Source organism: Symsagittifera roscoffensis, chromosome 1 (assembly GCF_963678635.1).
Source record: "Symsagittifera roscoffensis chromosome 1, txSymRosc1.1, whole genome shotgun sequence".
Lineage (NCBI taxonomy): Eukaryota > Metazoa > Xenacoelomorpha > Acoela > Convolutidae > Symsagittifera > Symsagittifera roscoffensis.
In genome coordinates this window covers 93,317,350-93,344,401 of record NC_087062.1, presented here as the reverse complement: position 1 = coordinate 93,344,401, position 27,052 = coordinate 93,317,350, and the positions used below count along the sequence as shown (strand labels likewise).

Below are 27,052 nucleotides of genomic sequence, written 5' to 3'. Positions count from 1 at the left end.
AGCGTTAAATTTTGGTTACCAAGAAACATTTGGGTAGGTTAGATAGAAGTAGTCATGCATGCCCAGCAGTGGCGCGTGTAGAATTGTTTGACGGGCTGAGCAGTTTTTTTAAACGACCATTTTTGTAGGTCAACCCCAAAATTAATACCTTGGGGTTTTTGAAAATTTTGTCGACCTTTTTTTTTGGTCGACCAAATTGATTTTCTGAGTTCTCTCTACTTTTGAAAAAAAAGTTTTTGAAAAAAGTCCAAAAAAGGCGTTTTGAACAAAAAATCGGGTTTTTTTTTGGCGCGCGCCCCCGCTCAATATTAGTGTTTTTTGACACCAAAGGCGCCTTTAGAAAAATTTTAAGGTCAGTCAGCCAAAAATGGATATCTCAAAATAGTCCAAAGCGGGGGCCTTTGGGTCGGCAGGTGATCGATCGAATCCCTGAGGGAAAGGGGGCATCCGCCCCCCCCCCCCGCCGCCTAAATCCGCTACCGATTAAAATTTTTGTAGTTTGGCGCCTTAAATTTTTATTTTGCGGTGGTCAGCTCGAAATGGGTGGCGTGAAATAGGACCAAATGGGGCCCTTGGAAACAATGTGGCGACCAAAATTGAGAAGAAATGCCCCTCTCGGTACGCTTCTGATGCCGAGTGATAACCATTGAATCACAAACATTTTTTACTTACATTCAGGAGTCATTTTGTCCTTTCGTGGGCATCCAGACAAACTGAAACAACACAAGACGTGTTTAGTGGTTTTGGTTTTTTTTCTAATTTAACTTGATTTATTAGGTAACAATATAAACTGAATATTGTCATAGTACACGCTAAATTGCCTTTAGATAGATCCACTGCGATGCAATCACAGAAACGAACAAATTATTATGATTACTTGAAGCGCTTTACTTGAAGCGCTTTAGAGTGTCTACTTTTTTTTGCAATCCAGCAGCACTTCGCTTTTAAGTTTCAGTTTTATAAAATTAAGTCAAGTTGAAACTCAATTTCGCAAATGAAAACAAGCGGGGGGGGGGGGGTATTATCATGGTCGACAGTCTGAAGGTTCCAATTGATCAATTAAACTGACCGATTTATCAGCTTAATTCGCGTTTTAGAGTACTGAATCATGATTGGCTAGTATTATTTTCTTGCATTCCTTCCTTCTGGCACCACCAGAGACTTAAAAATTAGCCCAGCCTGAAGTGAAAGTTAAAAATTACCGTTTTTTGTTTGCTTTCGGCTCATCTAACATTGCGAACTTGGTTGAATAAGAAATAGTTGTGCGGATGTGAAACTTTTCAAACAGTGAAACTGCTACAGGAAAATTAATACTTAGTTTGAGTTATTTTTGAACAAGAGAGGAAATGAAATGGGAAGAAACAACAACTGTACTGAGTTTTGATGAGGATGATGATAATAATGGATTTTTATTTATACGAAACTATTGAACTTCGAGTAGAGCGGAAGAGGAAAATTGAGAAATGAGGAAAACAGAATAGGGGAACCAAGGGGCGAATACTTATTGTGTGGGGATGAAACGAAACGAAGCCATAGCTGCTGCTTTTCAGAACTGAACTAGGAACAACTACCACAAGAAGCAAAGAAGAGAAACAAAGTAAATTATAAGTATAGTCGATTTATAGTTCCTTAGTTTCATTCAATTCTAGTATGGAATTTCAACTTGGAAAAAACAAATAAAAGAAAAATACTCTCTCTTAAAACAAATGTAGTCAAAGTATACGAAATACTGTTTAAGTAGTTGATTCTCTTAAGCTAAGCTGAAGGAAATATGCGGAAAATGAGACTTCTGGAGATTTTGTTTCAAATTTGCGGTAACTAATGATTAGTTTTTTTTTCGTGCTAAATTCTATCTCTGACGCAATATATACGTATGGATTTACAATTCTTGTTCAATCTTGCTGCTGTTTTTTTTCCTGTTTTTCAGTTTTATCTACTTTGTGGGTTTTAAAAAATTTGCCCAGAAACGAAAGTTTTAAATGCGCTATCTACCTGCAGTGAGCTCAGTAGGAGGAGAATAATTGAGGTAAAAAAGTCTAAATTATGGAAAAAAAATAAATACTCAAAGATTATAAATTTATAAAAGTCTCAACTTAGATGGGAAAATTTTTGAGAGAAAGTAATGGTTGAGTAAAATTTGCGCTCAAGTGAACAGATTTTAGAAGGGCGAATTTGCAAGTGATTAAATTGTCAGGGGCAGGTCTAAAAGTAGTGAAAATTGGTAAAATGAAGTCACGTTTCCTACTTTTTCCACTTTGAGCAATTCTGCTCTCAGATTTGGGTTTTTCTTTTTTCCTTCTCTCTTCACTGACTGGGGAAGATTCTAGCTTTTTACAACTAATTTTACCAGTAGCCTAACTTTTCCATTTCTACGGATTACAGAGTGCAATACAAAGTACAATGAAAAAGAAAAGAAAAAATCAGCTCTGCAATAGTTTTAACAATTCACTGCTGCATCGCTCGACTTAAGCCGATTTCCTTGTTGGCAATTTTTAAGTTTTAATGCGAACTTTGACGAAGACTTAAGCTAAGAAATGTCTTGTTTTTAATTCACAAAATACTTCTGAAAAAAAACTGATTTTTGTCTGTTTCTAAGCAATAGGATTAGAACGAAAATAAGCAACTTACTCTATATGTAGTTTCACAAATGATGCATAATTCAGCAACTAAATTTGTTTTTTGAATTTTTGTTCTTTTTTGCGGCAAAACAGAAACAAAATTGTATGAAAAAGTTGGAAAACAAGTGCGGCTGGCAAAACATAGAAACTATTCAAAACAAATGATGTTTATTTACTTTGCTCAAAAAGAGCCAACTTTTTGTCAAAAAAAAGTATTGCAATAAAAATAATAAAGTTGTACGCTTATGCATTAACTGTCTTGCATTTTGAGCAGAGTTGATTTAAAACGGGATTGAAATAACATCATATTTAAATGCAAGCAAAATTCGCTGCAAAGTTTTATTAGATTTTTAGCTTAGCTAGAAGCAACTTCAAGTCCTCCTGTGACTAGTGCTAGGTTAATATGACGCAGACATTTTTTAAATAGTTGATTTGATAAAACTCTAAAATTCAATCTAACTTTCGATTGTTGCTAATACAATGTACAATTGTGGTTGGCTTAATTAAAAGGGAGTAAGTTGGCGATAAAAATTGGGAAACTAAAAAATATGGGAGAAACTGAATGTGAAATGGAACCAAAAACAATGTTGAATTAACAATTAACTTACTCTTTTTTCCACAGCCGAATAACTTTGTGCTGCTTGTGCTATTGCAGATTAGCTCCGCTCTCTCTCAACTCTTTCAACTAACTTTACTTCCTTGAGTTGAAATAAAAGTGACTTAACTCTGCAACTTTAACTGCATTTACTGGCGTATTAGTTAGTTCCTTCTAACATTACCAATCCTAGCTTGGCAAGGTATTTAGGTGAGAATAGACTACTGTATAGCTGATACAAGGTGACTGATTGAGAAAGAGTTAGAGTGTACTATGAAGTTAGCTCCATTAGGGGTGTAGTCTAGGGGAGGGGAGGGGGGAGGAAGGGGAGGAAACTCCAGCTGAATTTTGGGCTTGAGACCAATTTGGCTTCAAACGAGAACAAAGGTTAAAGTCAACTTAAGATTAAACTCCGAAATAAGACCACGAGTGGAAAAAAGAAAGAAAGAACTGCAAAGGATATTTACATAACAGCGTGCATTACTGTCCCGTCAAATGTACCCCATCCCACGTATTAGCCAATCTATAGTACCTTTCAATAAGAAAAAGCAAGATTTTTAAAAAGTAGTTGAAAGAAAAAAGTTCGTGCATGGATGGAATTTTAAAAAGTGATGACCTCAAAAAGTTGTTACTTAGCGCTGCGCTCTGCGTGACGCGTACTTTGACTAATTTTTCTTTCCTCAAATCTAATTTCAATTTGCATAATTGAAAAACAAGTCCAATTACACTAAAAGACTTAAGTTTCAGAGCCACGAAAGCATAAAAGTTGCTAGGTGGACCTTTTGAAGTTTTTATGCAAATTGTCCGTCGAAGCGTTTCCTTTCAAGGTATCTAACTTGGAAACATCAAAGTCACAAAAATTGAATTAAGCAAGAATTTACTACTTCAGATGAGAAACAACGTTTAAGATGAACTTCATAAAGCATTTTGGTTTTAATCAGGAGCGGATCAAAATTTTCTCGAGGGGAAATTTTAAAAAGGAATTCAAAAATTTGTTGACGTTTTTCATTTTAATTAAACATAATTTTTGAGCTCTCCCAAAACAATACGAAGACTTTATTTGCCAAAAGTTCGGTGGCAAGTTATTGTGACTACAGCAGTTGCAATCAAAAAGAATATGGACACTGCAGGAACTTTTGATCACTTGAAGGGTCTTTATATGCTACTACACTAGACGCTTTAAGAGTTTTTTTGTTTCGGATTCCTCATAAACCAAGTCATATAGCCTTCTGACTACGAGATACAATGATCCGAACAAAAACTCCGAAGTGATTTTTTTGGGTTTGAAAAAGAAATCAAAGCCAACTTCATGATGAATATCAAAACTCACGTCGAAAAAACTTTGGAACCAGTCAAAATTCATTTCTGATAAGCTCTCTCTCAACTGCGTGGGTAGCTTCTTGCAATCGCCTCAACCTTTGTTAAAAAACTCAACTTGAGTCAAGGTTTCTTTAACTTCTCAGATGGGCGGTGGTTTGCAAAAATAGTACTCACCGAAATATTTCAAAAGCTAGTTTAAGTTTGTTTGCTAACCTTCTGTGGTGCGAATACAGTCCTGTGATGTGTCCAGTTCCATCGCAGTTTGGAGCCGGACATTTGCTCTCTTTGGCCAGCTCTGGAACGCAAAAAAAATACCTAATGTTGATGAGAGCTTTTTAATATTATGAGGCATTAAGGTTTGAGATTTTTGAAATGAGAAATTAGAAGCTTTTATTTTTTGTTTCGTGGTAAAAAGTATTTTTCTTTCAGCTCATAAATAGATTACAGTTAAATCTACCAATATCGTGGCTGGAATATGTAGGGGGGCTCTGTCTGTGCACGTTATTTCCGATAGAGGGCGAAGTAGAGTTGCTAGCCATGTGAGCAAACTGATCGGTGGCCCACTTCGAATTCATGAAAGAGGTGGCCGATACAGAGTCCATGTTCGGGGAGGTCTTCAGAACAGAATGTTTCAGCTAGAAAAACAGAAAAGTTTGAGACCTCGATGTTTTTGAGTGCAGAAATAACTTGAGGATTGAAACAATAATACAATATGCTCTAATTTTATACCGCTTTCCATGTAAAGCACCGCTCTGACTTTATCCATTTCTTTTAATTCTGTAAAAAAAAGTCAGTTATCACTAATTAGTTGTTGAAAACCTACTTTTGATTGCATGTTGTTTGCGTGACTAATGTTTAGTTGGTTTTGCAGACTGGAAGCATATGTTAACTGCAACATGGCAGCTTCCGCCGCCGCCTGTGTTGCTGCGCTCATACTAGTGTGGCCCCCATTCACTCCTGTTCCACCGAGGCCCAGACCCGAAAGATCAGCGACGCCCGGCGTTGCAGCTAGAGCTCGCAACATTGCTGACACTGCGTTTGCATTGATGCTCATACTATTGGAACCCTCGTCACTCGTTTGAAGCCCTACTCTATTTTGCAGCTCTTTTTGGGACGTGTTTGTGAACGAGTTTTGTCTAATACGTGCAGCCAATTTGCTCAAGTTTGAGTTGAGGTCTTCGTTAGATGTCTTTGATGCACTTGTGTTGCTAGAATTGCTCAAATTTCGTCCGGCGTTCCCGACGAGAAGCTGCAGAGCAAGCGCCGAGTCCTCGGGTTTTGACGAAGCATTTATGGTCGACATAAATCCGTTCGTGTTTGCGAATGAAGTTGCGATGGCACTGTTAGAATAGAGGGATGATAGATACTGCATAGCAGTAGCTGCCAAATTGTTTCCATTTGAGGCAGAAATGTACGGACTTGTTGATAACTGCGATGTTTTCGTGATTGCAGGGGAACTTTTCTGAAGATCGGGATCAATCGCAGTTTTTTCACTCGGTGAAAGCTGAAATAATTTGATAATCTCATAATATGTACTGTTATCTTTAAATGTATTCTACTTGAAACTGTATTCTTAATAACCATAAACATGGTTTTAATTTTGACTCTAATCACGAAATGGGGAGGAACTTGGTATTTGGGTTTTCATTTTCCTTCGCACACATACTCATTTACATTAAATATGTCTGATAGGGTCAAGTGACAGTGTCGGAATGTCGAATCTAAGATTTTGTCGAGCATATTGACGAGCTTTTTCTCAAGTCGACCAAATTGGTTTTCCGAGCTCTCCCAAAGCAGTAAAATACCCTGTAAAAAAGCAGGCTAAAAAGGCCTTTTTTGGCACGTTTTGGACATTTTTCACCAACAAATGCAACTTTTCAGCGCTCGTCCCCCCCTTCAAATTGGTATATATAGGCGCCAAAGACGCCTTCAGAAAAATGGAGGCCTTAAAATAGCAACAGAGGGTTAGAAATCTGCTAGTGTCGAATCATATATATTAAAGCCATTTCAGTTATTTTATAATCAATAAAAAATTCCGAAAGTTTTCTCAGCGTAGAAAAAAATCGAAAAGAAGATTTGAAAAATGATTTTTTCCGTTTTTGCGTAATAACTGTGGTCGAAACATTTTTTTACTACATATACGAGAACCGGCTATTCTTGCGTTGATAGCAGTCAAATCACCCTTACCTCTTTCAAGGGAGATAGTGCTTCTGTGCCTATCAGCGAGCTCGGTGGAATGATTGGCAGGAAATTAGCACACTGTTTCAACAGTTCAATCTCACTCAAATCCGCAGAGTCACTTTTGCATTCTAGTTTCGAAATCGGGTCTGTATTTCTCTTTTCACATCCTGGCTCTTTTTCGATTGGTTTGGAGTTTTCGATGGTCGGCGACATTTTAGCCTCTTTTTCCGTGGATGCTTTGGGCTGGAATGATTCCAAGATACTCTCTGAAGATTCGATTTGCTCCATAAATTCATCAAAGTCAGTGGACATGATTCTGAAGTACAATTTAAAAAGCTGACTATTTAAAAGTGAAAATACAAATAAGATTGAGGCTGATGTTTTTTAGATTTCAAATTAGTTTATCAACAGAATGCAATTTTGGGGTCGCTCTGAAAATTATATCTTTTTTAATAATTAAGTATTGACTTTTTGGAAATCAATGTAGTAGGTTCAATGCAGTGTGTTAGAGTAGCAAATGAAGATTTTAAAAAGAAAACGTGGTCGGTTCTTTTCGTTCGTTCCCAATTAAAATTGGGCTCTAATTAGGGGCCAAAAAAGCGCTGAGGGATTGGAATAAGGAAGCAATTGGATGTTTGAAATACTTTCTAATCAATGAGTCGAATAGAATGATTCGTTGGCACAACAGCATAGAATAAAAGAAAATGAGAAAAAAGTGAAAATAAATCTGAAAAAGTCTTCTTTTCTCTTTCTACTTTCCTCGGTCACTTTCCGCTATCTTCGCCAATTGTTTCATTCAGTTTTTAATTCATAAGAAAGGAGCAAAAATACCTCTTCTGTAAGGAGAATAAACAGTTGTTTGGTATCAACAATTGTGCTAAATTGAAAAGTAGGAAATCGCCTTTTGCTAAAGTAATCTCAATACTTCATTGGATCTCATGAGAAAAATGAAAAAAAAAAATAGAAAATTGGAACAAATTGAATAGAATTTTTTCGGTTTTGATTTATTTCATCATTGTTGCTGTTGTCAAACTAGGCAAAATTGTCCCGTGTTTTAACGATTGAGGGAATTTCGTGATTAGCTGGGAAATTGTATTAAAAGTAAAATAAAAGAAAGAAGAAACAAAAAGCAAGGAAAGTTGAGAAAGTCAATTTCGGAAAGCGGAAACTGTTTTTATGTCTACTACACTCAGTTTTCAAGGCTCGTTTTTGTTTTGCAAGTTGGGCCGGGATGACTTTTGTTGTGTTCCTCTCGAAGCTTTGAAAGTGCCATCCTGTTCTTTTTTCAAACTTACTTCAATTCAATTCAAATCGGACTTGCTTGCAATTATCCACACTATCAATTGTACAAGTATGCCTGTCACAACTGTAGAAAGTGTCAAAGGTGGAAATACTTTCTGAGCAGTGTCCCCTTTTTCACCCCTTTCGCCTTAGGATAGCAAAAGTTGCCACTTCAAAACTCAAAAAATGCAAACTTAACAAAAATCAGACTGCAATAAAAACAACTTTTGATGTTGTTTTCAGCCACAATTGACCTCCACTAAATTATCCGGTCCGCTTACAACAAATGTTTGAAAAAACAAATCAAACCAATTCACTCATTAACAGAGTCGGTAAACTATTTTTTCGATGGTGAAGGGTTTTTTGATCTTGTTCAACTATTTTAAGCAGCTTTTTGTAATTTGAGGCAAACTTTAAGCTAATATAAACAAACTATTTGTTCTTTTGCCAGCTGAGAAGAAAGTTTAAGAAAAATTGGTAACTTACCTGACGGTTGATTTCTACTTTTCGCAGATTTATACCACAAACTGATTCAAGTGTTTCAGTTTGGCTGTTTCGCTGGCAAAATTGATGGTTTAGTAATTGTTTTGTTGCTTCTTTGTTTACAATCGGGATCGATAGACAAAACTGGATTAAAGATGGATGAAAAATTGAAAAATGGCGAACAGAAAAGTGAAAAAAATATGAAAAGAAAAGAGAGCGAAAGAGAGAAAGGTAAAAACCAACTGCTTGGCGCAATAAAATACTTTGACCCATAAAAGAGTTTTTGTTCAGCATCAAGGAAGTTTCTCTACTTGACTGATCTTTACAAAAAGTAACTTATTGTGTCTTTATCAATTAATCACATTTCAAAACACCTGCAGCACAATCAACACACACATGAACATCAACTTCTGAGCCTGACATAACATCATACTACTACTAATGACCAATGAGTCCAAAAAGTTTCATCCGCGGTACAGTCCCCATAAAAGCAGAACAGTACATCCATAAATTTAGATTTATCAGCAGCGGGGGAGACGGACTAGGGATTCGAGGTAAAGTTGAGAAAAAAAAACAGGGAAGGAGAAAAAAGAACAAAAAAAAGAAATCAGCGCCAGTCGAAGAAGCTTTTCCCTGTCGCTTGAGTTATTTCTGGCAGATGCAAATTAAACCAATACTTTGTTCCCAGTCTCAGCTTTTTCAACGCTCGTGATTTTTCAATTCGTTAAGAGAGAAAAACAATAAACGAATAAAAGCATCATACCTCATTCAAGGCAATAAAACTATTTTCTTTTCAATTGAAATTCAGAAAAAAAAACTAAACACTTTTTTCAGCATACGCAAGAATCCAGATAGGAACAAACAATAGTAAATGTCGTCTGTAGTCGCCTGAAATTACTTTTATTGTTGTTTACGTTTCAAGTTTTATAATTCCCACCTGCCTTTTTTAATACTTCTCAAATCCCTGACTTTGCAAATTGAACTTTTATGGAAAAGATTTAACAAAAATTACTCTATTATTTCTAAAGCGAACTTACCTGGTAAATCAAGAAAAATGTATGCTCAAAAAATTGAACAACGAAAACTTTCTAATGTATAGTTTTTAAACTATAAATGGTTAGCGTCGAATTCAAATTCAGCAAAACTAGACAGATAACATAACTTTTGAAAGTTTGAAACGAAGCTGACTTTATAAAACTTGATAAAACAGTTTAACTAACAAAAATCAAATTGAAAAGAGAAGCAAGTTGGTAAAAGTTAGTTATAATGACGACAAAATGATTCGCATAAGTTGAAATGTAGTCAGAAAGAATGTATGATAAAATGGCTTAGTTTTGTGTTTGCCGAAACTTTTAACAGTTAAGAAAAAACTTCAAGCTCAGAGAGAATTATGATATGACTGAAAGTTTTAAAAAATATGTTGTGCACATATTTTCAAAACTGAACATTTGTTTTCTAAGGATGTAAAAAGTTTATAAATATCAAAATTAATAAAATTGCTTGAATACTATGAGCCAACTTTGAATTCGTTGGCCAAACTAAAACAAAAATTTAATATGTAAACAAAATTAAGTTAAACTTTGCTTGTGGCCATTATATTAAAAAGTTGGAAAGTTTTATTAAAAATCAGGACAGTAAACAGCGATGCCATATGATACGTGAGTGATTTGGCTCAACTCCTAAATTGCCTTTTCAAGTTTCCTTTAAAGAATTTGGTTTAAGTCCGAGTTTAAATCAAAGTTCCCATCTCTATAAGATCACGTTCCATTCTTGCTTCCTTTTTTAGTTTGCTCCGTCAATAAACTTTTGTTTGATACAATATGGCGTAAAGTTAGGACAAACTTTAATAATTATTTCAACAAAACAAAAAAATCATCTTTTTTCATTGTTGCTAAATGAAATACGTTTATCAAATTTCTGATAAAGCAGAGAAAACTGAAAGAACCGGAATACTTTTTGTAATTCAACAGTTTTTGTAATTGAGAAAAAATTAACAAGAATTTAAATTGGAAAAAAATGAGCTATTCGTCATTTGTGGACTAGAATTCAAAGACGATTTAAGACAAGCCAACTTGAGCTGAGTAAATTAATCAAAGCGTGATAGGAAAAGTTTTCAGGAAAAGGTGGCACTTTAGTGGAGCATGCAGTTGACAACACCACACTAATGCTTCTGACAAAAGTAGTCGATAACTTAAGGGGTGGATTTAATGTACCCTTAACTGGGCGATAGGATAGCACTTCAACTTTTAAATACTAGCCCCCGCCCGCCGACGAATGGGACTTAAATGGATGGCTTTTTGTTGTTCTCTTTTTTTTTCAATCTGGTTGCGCGTTTCTTTGTTGAAGGGGATTAAAAATCACTTTACGTCTTGATATTGAATACTTTGTGTTTTCGCTTGTTGTTCTTCAGAAGTGCCCTTCGCGCAGGTGAATTCAATAAGTTTTCAAATGATATGCTCAAGTTGTTGTAAAGAAAGTTAAATTAGATTCGGATCAGCCTCTTTTTATTGCCTTTTGGCGCACCTTGATGAAAAATTTAGCAAATTTATTGTTTCTCGGCAGGAGTTAGAGAGCGCTGCTCTTCAAGCAAGTCGGATAAAAGTTGAAAATGAATACTTTACAGAAAAGTGCACTTGAGCGTGCTTATAAATTAATTATTTCTGCAGAAAACTCATAAAATAAATCAATGAAAGACAAACCTTTTGTTGAAACTTTTTCAGGTGTGGTTTGATTTTTTAAATTGTCAAATTAACGAACTGTTAGCAATTTAGATTTTTCCCTTAAGAAGTTTTTGGTTGATTTTTTTTCCTGATAAAATAATGTTTTCTTGAAAAAGGGAAAGATAGCAAAGTGTTTTTTTAAGTGTCAAATTAAAATAAATGGATTTGCTGATGACAACTCAAATCTAAGTTATATTTGAGCGAAGTGAAAAAGTAATGGACATTAAACAAGAAGAGAACAAGCAAAGTGCTTAAAGTTAGTTTCAAAATTGACTATTCTCATTTGGTAAATTGGCAAAATTACTTTCCGTTCTCCCAATTTTTACTCGATTCAATTTAGGAAACAGAAAAATTCCCCCTTTTGTAGTTCAAAGGCACTTACTTGATGATCAACTCAACAAAAACATATTAAACATTGGCTTTTTTGTTTTAGTTTTTTTTTCTCGAAATTACATTAAAAGTCTTTCTTTCCCCAGAAGTGCGAATACTAAAAGTACTCAGTTGGGCTTGTCATTTCAGAGTACTTTCAATCAATCGAGCTTCACCCAGAACAAAAAAAAACACCATAGACAAAATGAACTTGTGGCTAAAATAACAGAAAACTAAATTAAGTCTCCCCCAACTTGAGTCAAATGCATTTACAGAACAAAGTATAATTGTGGAAGCGTAACTAAGGGAGAGCAAAAAAAATAAAGAAAAATTTTCTTTAGGACACGATTAAAACTTCCTCAATGCAATCTTACCGTTTAACGAGAGTATTATTGTTAAAGCACAGGTAATGTTGATCATAGTTTTTTTCGCTTTCTTCAATAGCGTTCGCAGAAGTTTATGGAAGGGGGTTGAATGATTTTCAGATCAATATAGGCCAAATGAAGGTGATCCGATTGGAGCCGATATCTTAATTGGGCACAAAAATTTCTCATTTAAATTATGATTTTGATAATATTATATTAAAGGAGGGAAACTTTCGTTCGTTAGGGGGCCGAACCTCTGGTGGGGGGGGGGGGGGGCGTCCAACTTCAGCCCCCCTAAATCCGCCCTTGAGTTTGAAGATGTTTTTTGAATGTCTCAGACAATAAAAATTGGCAAAACTTCGAAGCGATTCGAGACCTAAATTTGCGTCAATCGGCTTGTGCAATTCATGGAGGCGTTAGTATCGACCTTTTTCACTATTTCCCCCCTAGTGTACCTTGTAACGAATTGCAACCTCTAAAAGAAATAATTCGACGGTTAATCAAATCTGAATTTTGTACCTAGTAACGAAAATCCACCCTTTTTGCAAAGGGGGATAGTTAAAAAGAACCGCTAGTACATGCACTTTAGCAAGAGTCAAACAACTGTGCGATGAAACTACACAAAAAGAGTCTGGCTTGTATTCAAGACAATGACAATCTTGAAGTTGCTAAAAGCTTTTAGCATAAATTACTCTTTTGCCTCAAAAGCAAAAACTGCAAAGCTTGTAACAGAAAATGTTTCTTTTGGTGTTTTTATGCAAAATGGTTGCGCAAAAATTGATCTATTTTCAAAGAATTTTTTTAAAGATATTTTTTTGTAAAACCACACTTGCTTTGATTGAAAGTTTGTACATTAGCAAATCAAAAACACTAAATTAATACGAGATACACACATTAAAAAAGTTTCAATGGAGTATTTGTTTTATTCTTCAAACGGAATATTTGTACTGGGGGATGGTTTTTTTGGAAGACAAGTTTCATTTTTTCACTATCCATTTTTGGGCGAACTTTTTTTTCCATCGGAGAGATATTGATGATTAAAAATTAAGAAGGGTAGCCATATGTTGTGCAAATAGCAGTAGCACAGAGTGTCCCAGCCACAGTGAATAAAGATTTCAAAACTGAAGACATTTCAAAAGTTATATCAAAAAATAAATTTTCGTGTTTTTTCTTCAACTTACTTTTATGTTTTAGAAAACAATAACTGAAATACATGAAAAAAATTCTGGAATGAGAAACATGAAATGGGGGAGCAGTGGTGAAGTGGTTACGTCTCCGCCTCTCAATCGAAAGGTCGGATGTTCGAGGCCCACCATGATCCGTGCTCGTTGCTTGAGGGTGAGGCAACATTACCCAGCCCAGAAAAATAACCAAAAAAATTGCATGTAGTTCTTAAGCAGGGGCACAACAGCGGTTCGCCGTGATGGTCTGTACAGCTCGTATGTTGGTCCTATCCCTCGTGGATAAATGATCTTAAATCTTAAAAAAAAACTTTAATAGCTGAAATATTGATCAATTTGAGGATTATTGAATTGAGGGGGTCCGTTTCTCAACAAGTTTCGTCCGATTGGGTGTGAAAGTGAAAGTATTCAGACTAGTTTTCCTCGAAATTGAGACGACTTTTTGAAACTTTCTTTTTAAAATCCGAGTCATGGCCAATACGTCTTTAATATGATACTTCTCATGAGGTAGTACTAGTTGCCTGGAAACTTAGGACACGGACCGTACGCTATACTTCCTTCCCTTTCTCCGAGAGTGGTCATAACAAAAAAAATTCAGCGGCCACCATTTGTTCATGGAACAGGACAGTTAGAGCATTCAGGGCCTTTCCCTGATACAAGCTTACTAAGAGTTTAAAAATTGAAACGTCATTTTCGGGTTTTCCAAGTTATAAAGGCTACCTTTTTGAGTGCAAACAAGAATCGAAGAAAAATACGAGATCCTCAACAAAACTTGCAAAGACCCTCCCAATTTGTTCAAATAAACCAAAATCTTAAATAACTTACCAGGATAAATGCAATTTCTTAGCTCAGGTTCAGCCGTGTGTTGTGGTTTACCAAATTTTGGTTGAAGTATTTTAATTGCATTCTTTTAATCATTGAACTTTTTTAAGAACTTTAACACGTTCAGCAATAGGCAGTGATGTATGTTAGTAAAGAGAAAATTAAATTGAGCTCAGATAGGCAGGATACTAATTACTGATTCACTTCTGAAAAAAAGTATCTATCTTTTTTATTTACTGTTTTATTTACTATATACTTGCTTGTTCTTATTTCGTGTTAAATCTCTTTAGAGCGACTGTCGGTTGAGGATACGAAGTAGATGAAAGAGAGATAAAAAAGTGAAAAGGACATTAAGAGCTGCAAAAAAGCAGAGGTGATGGAATCTGAATAGGCCCCAGGAAAAAGTGTATTGTGGTTGTTAGAAAAATAACTTGAGAAGTATGAGACCACAAATGATTATTTATGACTTCAAACATAGAATTAAAATCAGAAAGTTTCGTTTTCTTACGAAGAGAAATGCTGCCCTAATGATAAAGGGTAGGTTCATAATAAAAAATCTGAACTTACTAAAAGAAAATGATTTGCATCTCTATTCTTGTTCCATTCAAACTAAAAAAAACACTGAAAATTAATGGCATAAAAATTTATATCACTTACCTGTTGTGTTTCTTAAATCAATTCAGGCAAAACTCGAACAAGTTTAAATTGAAGGAAAATGTTTGACGGAAATTAAATATGTAGCTAAGAATTATTGAAAAAATATATTGGTAAACAATTGAAAAGCAAAACTTGAAAGGAAATTTTGAAGTATTTGCATATACTTTTTTTGAGTATATGGAATAAAAACCCTTGAAGTTGCGGTGTGTTCAAAAGTTGTTTTTACATCTTATTCGCAAATTGACAAGATAAAATCTTACAAAATCGAAAGCTTTTCTTTTTAAGTATTATGTTTTTTCTCCAAGTTACGTACGAAAAGTCAGAAAACAGTAAATTTATTGACGCATTTTCAATTTTGTGTAATAGATTTAAAGTACGTTTTTCAAGTAACTCATCTCCCGTTAATCAAGTCCCGAAATTGTTCAGGTAAAGTTGCGCCTTACTCCCGCTGAACAATTAATTTGCTCAACTACTTTTCAATCTCGCGCTCATTAGTTTCATTCGCAACACTTTTTCGTCTTGCCAGATGCACTTTGCACTCAATTATAGAAGAGGTAACGACTGCTGTTGAAAAGGGAATACTGCAAATGTCACTGCTCAAAACTGTTCTGCAGTTAGTTCAGTCCAATTTGAGCCCTGTTAAGTATCATACTCGATCATGACGGATATCTAATTAATGGGCCATAAAGGCAGATTGTGATATTTTATGGCATCACTTCACGTATAGTTACACATCAGACTGAATGGCTAATTTAATTAGAGACAGATAACCTTTTGCTAAGCCATTTCGAACAAACTTTGCTTCCTTTCTAGCGATGATCATTAAACTTAAACATTTTAACTCAAAACTTAGTTATTAGGTTCCTCTTAACACTAATAAAAACAAAAATAAACAAAGAGAGCCGGTTGCTTTCCAGGTAGCACAGAATGTTCCGACCAACCTCACATTAATAAAACGCAAAATCAGTTTTTTTTCTTTCTGTTTCAAATTAATGCCATCTTTGTACGAAGCTTCTACAAATTTTTTTTCACGGAGTGAAATAAGGTTTTTCTCTTCCCTAAATGAAAACTTTCATAGACTTACTTCGTTCGAGTAGGTTTTTGAATCGTTTTTTTTCTGGAACAAAATGACTGAAAGGACTTCAATATGATATATCATTCACGACTGAAAATTCATTGAATATGATCATTTGTAGTACCTGATTTTGCGTAGAAAACAAAACAAACAATTTTCAATGGTCGGAACAACAAAAAAAATACTTCAAGGCGCCTGGCAAACTTTACTCTTGGAGTCAAATTGGGTTCAAATTGCAACAAGGCTAGGCAGTTACTGCGCAAGTAGCACAGCATGTTCCGACCGTAGTCTTTCAAAAATACAAAAAAAATAGTATAATTTTTTCTGCGTGGTTCGATAAAAGGATCTGACGTTAAACTGAAACTTAGGCATATTCGGCAGTCTTACTAAACTAGGGAAATTGGACAACAAAAGACTAGAAAAACAAAAAATGCAAAGAGAATATTTTTATTCCAATTTTTTCCCAGAAAGTTTTTATTTTTTGAGGTTTTTAATTCCCAAAAAACTAAATGCTCAGGACATAAGTTAAGCTTAAATGAGCTTTGGTCAGCCTGCTCGCTAGCTTTATTCGCTCAAAATTAAACTCAAAATCAAAAATTTTCAATCGGTTTCTCTCTATAATGGGGAATGTTTTGAAAAAACAATAAATTTCGTTCAAATCACAACTGAAAAACCTTTTTTTTGGTATATCTGTTGACCCATTCCGTTGATTGTTTTGTAATATCCGATTTTACGAGGAAAACAAAAGAGAAGAAAAACTACAAGACCTGCGAATAAAACGTCCACCCATTTTTAAAATGGTCGGAACAAAAATAACTAGATTGGATCAAACAATTAAAGAGATTTTGAACAACAATGATAAAGGCGAATAGATAAACGTAAATGAGCTTTCATCTTATATTTCTTTTTATTTTGGGATTGGAAGGAACCATGGTCTAGGTTGCTTTTTTTTTCAGGCAAAATCAGATACCGAAAAGCGTCATTCGGGAATTGATTGTGGCATTAGAATGAAGTCTTTTCAAACTTAATTTTCAATCCAATGAAATTTTTTGATGTTGGGGAACAATTCTGTATTCAGGTATGTTTTATTTTTTTTTCACGCAAATTCAGGTAACAAAACTAATCATTACTCTGGGTTGAGTGATTTATCATAAAGAAAAATTTTTAGTCGTAACTCGTATGGCATTAAATTTTTTTTTTCAAAAAATGTCCAAATATTGAGAAAAAATGGCCGAGATTTTTTGATTTTAAGTTTTAATGTGAGCAATTAAGCAAGCTATCAGGCCTACAATAGCTTATTTTAAAAGCTTAATAGCTTACAAAAACTTGATTTAAACCGCGGAAACGAAATAGCTTACAAAAGCTTGATTTAAATCGAGTTAAGTTAGTTCCTTGGCAATTTTTTCTGTCATTTTTGTTAAAATTGTTGTCCAATTTGCGTATTTTACTGTAACTGTGGAACATGCTCAAGCTTTTGTTCAGTTCGTTTTATTTAATCACTACGCTCTCTCAAATTTTCTCAAGTTCTTTGTTAATTTGAGGGCACAAAAAATTGATATACACGCGCCCTGTTTTGTTCAACTAATATTTTCTGAAAAAATTTATGTATGAAAACGTTTATGTTTTCAGACTAAAAAGCTTAAAAAGCTGGCTTGATTTTCTTTTTAAAAAAATTTTTGCTTGAAAAAATGGGGAAAATTTTTTAGCCTGTAAGCAGAGGTGAAGAGGAGCTTAGCGTTACTTGCGATGCAACACCAGCCCAGCAGTGCAAGCTATCGAATCGAAATTGGACAACAAAAAATAGAAAATCGACAACAGGTGAATAGACGCCATTGAGCCTAAAACCTGCCAGTAGAAATTATTATCTTAAAAAATGATTAATCGATCATTTTTTGTCTTTGAAGCGTCCTAAAATAAAACGAAGAAGCCAAAAAACATAAGCCGAAGCCATCTAAAGCAAATGAAATTTTTTAAGCGAACAAGAAACAATCAGGAAAACTTAGAAAATTAGAAAGGTCAAGGCTAGTAATTTTACAAATTACAGAGAAAATCAAATAATTGTAATTAAGATCAAAGCTGATGAGAGCAGAAGAAAATTCTCGATATGGCAACTAAGCCGACAAAACATAGCAGATGAAAAAAAGTCCGACAATTTTATTTTTTTCTGGAAAAAAAACGTTTCCAGTTTCATACATAGTGAAAAACAATCAAATCCCAGGCTTTTAGAGAAAAAATTACCACATCATCTCTGAGTCGCGTTGGAAGAAGTCTCAAATTGGCTAAGGTTCACTATCAAAATTTTTTCACAATTTCCTACGGGTTTGTAAGAAAAATTAATTACCGGGGTAAAAGTCTAGTTCCCGATTATAAGACACTTATTCTTGCAATTGTATTGAAAAGGAAGTTTTTTAAAACGTTCTCTGTTCATATTCTGGTGACAAGTAATTTAGTCAAATCGAATGGAAAATTTTGCCAATGAACAACTGATTTAACGAAATCACTTGGTGCTGCAGTAATTTTACCGCTAATAATTGATACTATTGTACCATTGTTGTAGGCGATGACAATGCTGCTATGAATCAATTGGAAGTCTAGTTCCCGATTATGGTATACTATTGTACCATTGTTGTAGGCGATGACAATGCTGCTATGAATCAATTGGAATGATTTTAGGTTTTTTATTTTCATAATTTAACAACTAATAAATTCCTCGGTAATTTATTTTTCAACAGCGAACAATTTATCTTCACGGTTGCTTGCTATTAACAGCCTTATCAAATCGGAATATAGTTTTTTTAGCTGAAAACTTGCTGCTACCAACAACGTAATGCTTGACATGCTCACTTTATTAAACATTCAAACTTAACTTTTAGAGTTTGTTACTACTGGTGAATACTGTACATAGAAATTAAACATTGCAGTTATATTTGTAGAAAATCGGTCTTATTTTGTTTGTTTATGTTTTTCTGCTTCTTGGTTGCCGACTTAAGCTCTGTCGATTTATTTTCCAAATAATGTCTACCATCTTCATTTAAAAATCATCTTAGCATTCATAGATTTTATATAGAAATTGGCAGCATTTTTTGCCCTGAGGTTTTCTGCCGAACATTTTGGTTTATTATTGTAGGGTACTGGGCGTCCATCGAATCAATTCTGTCGGCTTACTCATCTACTTTTTTGATCTCAAACTTTAAGTGTGTTTTTTTTTTAAATTGAAAACTCAATAAATTTTTGAATACTGAAAAACAACCCCATGATATTTTTTTTTGATTTTTAGATGTTAGGCTAATCTTAGATGTTTTTTATCCTATTTTGTTGTTGAAAGAAACTTAAACAGTGATTTTACGCCGTTTTTCGAAAGTTTTTTGATATTTTTTGGTTGCTTTCTAGCCGATTTCAGATATAACAATAAGTAAAAAATAGATTTCTGCGATCTTTCTGAGCATTGGGCACAATGGTATCAAGTTATTTTGAGACGACAAAAGCCCAGTGTTCAATTACAGTCGCAAAGTGAAAGTTAGATACCACCGTCTGACCGCGTTTTTGTCGGCTTAATTTTCACAGAACGAACTTTTTTGGAAGTTCGGTTTTTTTTCTAACAATCCGACATAAATGCTCTTCATAAATTTTCTAACAGTGCTTGGATTAAAGTTTCTTTTTCTGTTCAGAAAATTTGTAAATTGTGTATGTTATTTTAATTATTGATTTTGCGTTTCATTTGTCGTTGACTTCACCATTTTTTGGAAACATAGACTCACTTTTTTGTTCTGAAAGTTTTGCGTAGCCACACATCGATTGTGTGTAAAATTTTTAGTTCTATTTTAAATTTCGATTATTAATCAAGTGAGCTGTTAAAAACATTGGAAAAATATATGAAAAAAAAATTATACCTTTTTTGTTGAGTTTTCTCACATTTGTTTTGCATTAATTATCATTCTGCAATTGTCAGTGTCATTTGCACTTGTTTTTTATGAGTTGAAAACTGCGGGGTACAAACTATGCCAGGTTGAAAATCGGATTCGGCTGCAGCCTATGATAATGCACTACAACTGGCCGTAGTAATTGCAGATATCCGTTCTCCAGTCTAGGCGATTTGGTCAAAATTCAGATTTATCGGCTCATAAAACATCACCAAGCTCAGCCAGAATCTTGAGACTTTTTGGCCAGTGAAAATTCAAGAAAACATTTCATAGACTCCGTAGAAACAAGGATAGCCGGTTACTGTGCAATTAGCACAGAATGTTCCGACCGTAATTTGAAAAAATTTAAAAAAAAATTTTTCGCTAAAAATTTTCAACTTTTTGTAATTTTTGATCCTCAAAATCAAGCTAATAACTCCAACAATTAATAAGAAATGATTGAAAATAAAATTAGGTACAAACAGGCTATTATAAACTACCTAAATATCATAAATAGGCATGCTGGCTAGCTTTAATCGCTCGCTCGAAATTAGACCAAAAATGAAAAACTCATACAGGTTTTTCTCGACACTGAGATTTTTTTTCAAATTTTTTTCATGTTGCTTGAATGAGGGCGAAAAGGGTTTAAATATATTATATCATTCGACTCATTCCAATAATTATTTGCAGTACCTGATTTTGCGCAGAAAACAAAAAAAGAATGACAAAAACACACCTTAATACAAAGTTCTTCCGCATTTTGAATGGTCGGAACAAACTATAAGTGGAAAGACTCATGCCCATGATGGCGCGCTGACTGACAGGTAGCGCTAAGCGCAATAGAGATTTGCTACCTGCAAACTCCACGCTGGAAACTTATTTCAATTCAATTTTCAGCTAAACTTTGTCAACAGGAAAACTAACTGGACCGTTTCTGACTATAATATCTGCAAGAGTTGATTTCGGCCGAATTTTTTTGTTCCCATATGAAAACATTAAATATTTCTGCGGAAAAAGTGCTCAAGCACAAAAAAGCCTAAAAATTTTATCGAAAAAAGTTTTTACAATTACAAAGACTTAAAAAACGATAAAGCTGTAAACACTTAGTCACAATAGCAGGAGAAAACTAAAAAACTATAAATGCTACTGGCATCAATAGAAACAGTAATTTCTGATTAATTACTGCCGCAAATGTAAAAAATTTCCGATTTCTGATCCAAACTCAAATAAATCTAAATTGAGACTACTAGAAAACTGAATAGAAGTTCAATAATATCAAAAAAATTTTATGACATTTTGTCACACTTTTTGCTTTGAGCAGCCATACTGTTTGGCACTCTTAAAGTTCCTCAGAAATTTCCTCAAAAATGATTTTCACTAGAAAACATTTCTGTGAATTTTCAAATCTCAAAACGCCGAATAAAACTTTATAACTTCTTTCGTAAAAAAATAAATAGAAAAATTGTTTGCATTATTTTTTTAGACAAATTTAAGTTATCTGGTTTAGCGAGGCAGATGATTTCTCAACTTCCGCCGATCTGATTTCTCACAAAAAAAATAAAAAGCAATTTTTTTCATTTTGTTTAAAAATAAACATGACTGGTCGTATCAGGGCAAAGGTTTGAATGCTTAATTCAAAGGCGGACCTGAACTTTTCTTGAGATGAGCGGATTTATTAGAAAAATTCAAAGTTTTGTCAATCTTTTATAAGCCCTCCCAAATCACTATAAAAACCCTAATTTAATCAAAGTTTAGAAAAGTATTTTGGGCTTTTAGTTTGAAGCGCTGTTGTCAAGCTATAAAAAGTCTCTAGCTATGTAAAAAGATACCTTAAAATTAAAAGATCTTTTTCAAATTTTTGGACTGATGCAATATCTCAAACAAAAATAAATAAAAAAGTCTTATGATTAAAAAACATGTTGGCACAAAGATAGCTGGCTGTTGTGCAAGTAGCGCAGAATATTCCGATCTGATTAATGAAACAAATCATTAAGCAAAATTTAAAAACCGAAATTTTTTTCTTTACTCAATTTCCTAATCTTTTGTATCCAGAAAAAAAATTAAAGAAGTCGAACAAATGCACGAAGTGCTAAGTAATAGCCAATATAGCTTAAAATTACTAGTACAGCTAAATTTGGAAATCAGCCGTTAACTCCTGTCTTATTTTTTAAATCTACATCAGTCTAAAAAACGTTAAAACATCAAACCAGTTTTTCTGGACATTGAACCGAATTTTTCGTTGTTTTTTCAGTAGAATCTCAATAAATTTTAATAAGGTACCACCTTTGATCCCTTTTTGAGGTTTCCTTGGGGTAGTGGAAACCAGCTAGAAAAAAGTCAAAATCCGACCCTAATCCAAAGCTCTTTTCCACTCTTCGAGAGTAGTCGGAACAGAAAGACATTGAACTTTCTTTGTAGAAGAAGAAGAAGAAGAATTTATTTCTCCATATAGTTGATAATACAAGCATTAATTTATTTAAATTATTAAATCAACAAAATGGAGGGGATAGACAAAAGGCGCAGTATGTGCCTACTTGACGTCTACCCGTTGAACAAATTAGGATTCTGTAATAAGTGAGCCTTTATCGCTTCTTTTATGTGTTGAGATGAGTTATTATATTTCAAAATTGAACATAGCTCGAGTAACTCTCTTACACGAAAATGGAAACCCCGTGTACTCCATGTACTTTGATAATTATTGACCGATAAGTTCTCTTCCAGCATTTGATATTTTTTAACGAAAACTTCTGAAATTTTTTTTTGAATTTCATCAAAAACTTAAAATAATGTGCTTAGGAATTACTTTGGATTGTTAGCTATGATAGACTGAAAACAAGAAATTAAACAAACTAAAAACAAATGACTGTACTTCTGAAATGAATACCAGTTATGAATGTTATAAAATGAGAAACACATTATAAAATGAAGTGTACATTATGAAATGAGAAACGCTTGATTGTTTTTTTAAAATGAGAAATGTTAGGTGAGAAATAAGAGCAAAAATGTAAAAACTTAACAAAAATATTAAACTTGCCTGTTTCTGAAGCGATTTTCTACTAACTTACAAGATTGAAACCAATTTCAATGAAACTATTGGAAATTTTTGAATGATAGAGAGAGAGATAACTCAAAGAGATCTGAATATTTGTTTGTCTGGTAATAATAAATGAGGGAAACAAACGTCAAAATAGTTTTAATTATTTCCAAAGTTGTCGACTCTTCATTGACTTAGGTCGGAACTGGAGAACGGAAATTAGCAAACAAAATGGCTACTTTCACTCCCTAATTTAACAAAAGTGTACCCCCAATACCCTGTTCGTCAGAACTACAAACAACTATAGCTAAACTCTACTTTTCTGCTCCTAAAATAACGATTGTTTGTTGTTTGTTGTTTCCCTTCTTCAGTTTTCAGTTTTAAGTAACCAAAAAAAATATGACAGTTTGAAACGCAGTTCTGTCCGAGATTGTAGCAAATAAGTTTAAATTAAAGGGAAGAAAATAAAAATAAGTTGGAATGGTCAGAATTAGAAAAGTTTTTCAAGGGAAGTTATTGAAAGATTCAAGGAGAGAAACTGCATTAGCAAAGTTCGCCTTCCCACTTTGCAACTTCCTCTGTTTTTTATCAAGTTAATATCATCCATTCAATCATTAACTAAGTTAGATTTTCCCACCGGGATTTTTTAGCACTATTTCAAAGCCATCTTGTATTAAGTGCAACAGGAATTCGCAGAAGCTACTGTACAATACTCGAATCAAGTTCAAAATTAGTTTTGAAATATAAATCAGGTCCCAGGCGAAGGAAAATTAGAAATCAAATTCAGTTTCAGTAAAGTTTGAAATAAACTTTGCCGAACTTTGAGGAAAGTTAGCAAAAACAGGACTCACTTCAAGAAAATAAACGTTCAATAACTTTGGATTTACCAAAATGCTTTTGCCAAAACAATCGCAGGGTTTGACAAGTTTCTTTGTTTTACCTTAAGTTGCTATAAAGTAAAGAAAGTTTGTTTGTGCCGCACTTGCGGAAATATAAAACTGGTGGCAATTTGGCAATGGGTTTGCTTCCCAGTGGGAAATTAGGATCTTTAAATTTGAAAATTTTGTTCGATTAGGCGATCCAACCAACTCATTCAAACTTTTGTATTAAAAATTGGCAGTGGCAGCTGGAACGGATTTTCTCGAGGAGAGGCAGAGTTACAAAAATTTTAGAAAAATTTAACTTTTTTGGTTTCACGACCTCTCTTAAAAAACAAAAAGACCCTAGTTATCAGGGGTGGATTAAGGTGGGGAAGCGGACGTGCCACCTCAAGAATTCGACCCTTCACCAACCAAAGGGTCGTCCTTTGATAATATTTTATGACATCGACCAACCCTATAAATTTTCTAGAGGCTATATATCCAATATATACACAGAGGCGAAGCTGAGCTTCGCACCACTTGCGATGCAGCATTTATAGGATGAAAGAAACATGACGCTAACAATTTCAATAACTTCAAACAAGATTACATTTGACGCAAGCAGTGGAAAAACGAGAAAAACAATTTCAAAAAACAAAAACGTATGTACTTTTTTGAGTTGAATCTTTTTAAAGTTTTCTAAGAGGTCCTAAAAAGGTTGACTACGGGCATTCAAAAACTGAATACGGGCAAAAAAACTGACTACGGGCATTCAAATAACACAGTCTCATCGATATCAAAAAAAACTGCCGGACGAAGGAAAAAATTTTGGTAAATAGAAACAGTAATTTCTGATTAATTACTGCCGCAAATGTAAAAAATTTCCAATTTCTGATCCAAACTCAAATAAATCTAAATTGAGACTACTAGAAAACTGAATAGAAGTTCAATAATATCAAAAAACATTTATGACATTTTGTCACACTTTTTGCTTTGAGCAGCCATACTGTTTGGCACTCTTAAAGTTCCTCAGAAATTTCCTCAAAAATGATTTTCACTAGAAAACATTTCTGTGAATTTTCAAATCTCAAAACGCCGAATAAAACTTTATAACTTCTTTCGTAAAAAAATAAATAGAAAAATTGTTTGCATTATTTTTTTAGACAAATTTAAGTTATCTGGTTTAGCGAGGCAGATGATTTCTCAACTTCCGCCGATCTGATTTCTCACAAAAAAAATAAAAAGCAATTTTTTTCATTTTGTTTAAAAATAAACATGACTGGTCGTATCAGGGCAAAGGTTTGAATGCTTAATTCAAAGGCGGACCTGAACTTTTCTTGAGATGAGCGGATTTATTAGAAAAATTCAAAGTTTTGTCAATCTTTTATAAGCCCTCCCAAATCACTATAAAAACCCTAATTTAATCAAAGTTTAGAAAAGTATTTTGGGCTTTTAGTTTGAAGCGCTGTTGTCAAGCTATAAAAAGTCTCTAGCTATGTAAAAAGATACCTTAAAATTAAAAGATCTTTTTCAAATTTTTGGACTGATGCAATATCTCAAACAAAAATAAATAAAAAAGTCTTATGATTAAAAAACATGTTGGCACAAAGATAGCTGGCTGTTGTGCAAGTAGCGCAGAATATTCCGATCTGATTAATGAAACAAATCATTAAGCAAAATTTAAAAACCGAAATTTTTTTCTTTACTCAATTTCCTAATCTTTTGTATCCAGAAAAAAAATTAAAGAAGTCGAACAAATGCACGAAGTGCTAAGTAATAGCCAATATAGCTTAAAATTACTAGTACAGCTAAATTTGGAAATCAGCCGTTAACTCCTGTCTTATTTTTTAAATCTACATCAGTCTAAAAAACGTTAAAACATCAAACCAGTTTTTCTGGACATTGAACCGAATTTTTCGTTGTTTTTTTCAGTAGAATCTCAATAAATTTTAATAAGGTACCACCTTTGATCCCTTTTTGAGTTTTCCTTGGGGTAGTGGAAACCAGCTAGAAAAAAGTCAAAATCCGACCCTAATCCAAAGCTCTTTTCCACTCTTCGAGAGTAGTCGGAACAGAAAGACATTGAACTTTCTTTGTAGAAGAAGAAGAAGAAGAATTTATTTCTCCATATAGTTGATAATACAAGCATTAATTTATTTAAATTATTAAATCAACAAAATGGAGGGGATAGACAAAAGGCGCAGTATGTGCCTACTTGACGTCTACCCGTTGAACAAATTAGGATTCTGTAATAAGTGAGCCTTTATCGCTTCTTTTATGTGTTGAGATGAGTTATTATATTTCAAAATTGAACATAGCTCGAGTAACTCTCTTACACGAAAATGGAAACCCCGTGTACTCCGTGTACTTTGATAATTATTGACCGATAAGTTCTCTTCCAGCATTTGATATTTTTTAACGAAAACTTCTGAAATTTTTTTTTTGAATTTCATCAAAAACTTAAAATAATGTGCTTAGGAATTACTTTGGATTGTTAGCTATGATAGACTGAAAACAAGAAATTAAACAAACTAAAAACAAATGACTGTACTTCTGAAATGAATACCAGTTATGAATGTTATAAAATGAGAAACACATTATAAAATGAAGTGTACATTATGAAATGAGAAACGCTTGATTGTTTTTTTTTAAAATGAGAAATGTTAGGTGAGAAATAAGAGCAAAAATGTAAAAACTTAACAAAAATATTAAACTTGCCTGTTTCTGAAGCGATTTTCTACTAACTTACAAGATTGAAACCAATTTCAATGAAACTATTGGAAATTTTTGAATGATAGAGAGAGAGATAACTCAAAGAGATCTGAATATTTGTTTGTCTGGTAATAATAAATGAGGGAAACAAACGTCAAAATAGTTTTAATTATTTCCAAAGTTGTCGACTCTTCATTGACTTAGGTCGGAACTGGAGAACGGAAATTAGCAAACAAAATGGCTACTTTCACTCCCTAATTTAACAAAAGTGTACCCCCAATACCCTGTTCGTCACAACTACAAACAACTATAGCTAAACTCTACTTTTCTGCTCCTAAAATAACGATTGTTTGTTGTTTGTTGTTTCCCTTCTTCAGTTTTCAGTTTTAAGTAACCAAAAAAAATATGAGTTTGAAACGCAGTTCTGTCCGAGATTGTAGCAAATAAGTTTAAATTAAAGGGAAGAAAATAAAAATAAGTTGGAATGGTCAGAATTAGAAAAGTTTTTCAAGGGAAGTTATTGAAAGATTCAAGGAGAGAAACTGCATTAGCAAAGTTCGCCTTCCCAGTTTGCAACTTCCTCTGTTTTTTATCAAGTTAATATCATCCATTCAATCATTAACTAAGTTAGATTTTCCCACCGGGATTTTTTAGCACTATTTCAAAGCCATCTTGTATTAAGTGCAACAGGAATTCGCAGCAGCTACTGTACAATACTCGAATCAAGTTCAAAATTAGTTTTGAAATATAAATCAGGTCCCAGGCGAAGGAAAATTAGAAATCAAATTCAGTTTCAGTAAAGTTTGAAATAAACTTTGCCGAATTTTGAGGAAAGTTAGCAAAAACAGGACTCACTTCAAGAAAATAAACGTTCGATAAC

General features: G+C 33.7%; 2 protein-coding genes across 2 annotated transcripts in view; both read right to left on the bottom strand.

The window, feature by feature from the left end:
• The window catches only part of LOC134840775 (uncharacterized), a 225,823-nt gene that overhangs the window by 143,296 nt on the left and 55,475 nt on the right, over positions 1-27,052 (bottom strand). The gene's annotated exons all lie outside the window — the stretch shown is intronic.
• Positions 1-27,052, bottom strand: part of LOC134852650 (myelin transcription factor 1-like protein) — a 42,388-nt gene that overhangs the window by 5,899 nt on the left and 9,437 nt on the right. The window contains exons 2-6 of the mRNA XM_063868564.1: positions 6,721-7,030; positions 5,357-6,037; positions 4,991-5,168; positions 4,747-4,828; positions 673-713 (exon numbers count right to left, since the gene is read on the bottom strand). Coding sequence (XP_063724634.1) covers positions 673-713; positions 4,747-4,828; positions 4,991-5,168; positions 5,357-6,037; positions 6,721-7,026 — 1,288 coding nt within the window. The 5' untranslated portion in view covers positions 7,027-7,030. The remainder of the gene's footprint in view (positions 1-672; positions 714-4,746; positions 4,829-4,990; positions 5,169-5,356; positions 6,038-6,720; positions 7,031-27,052) is intronic.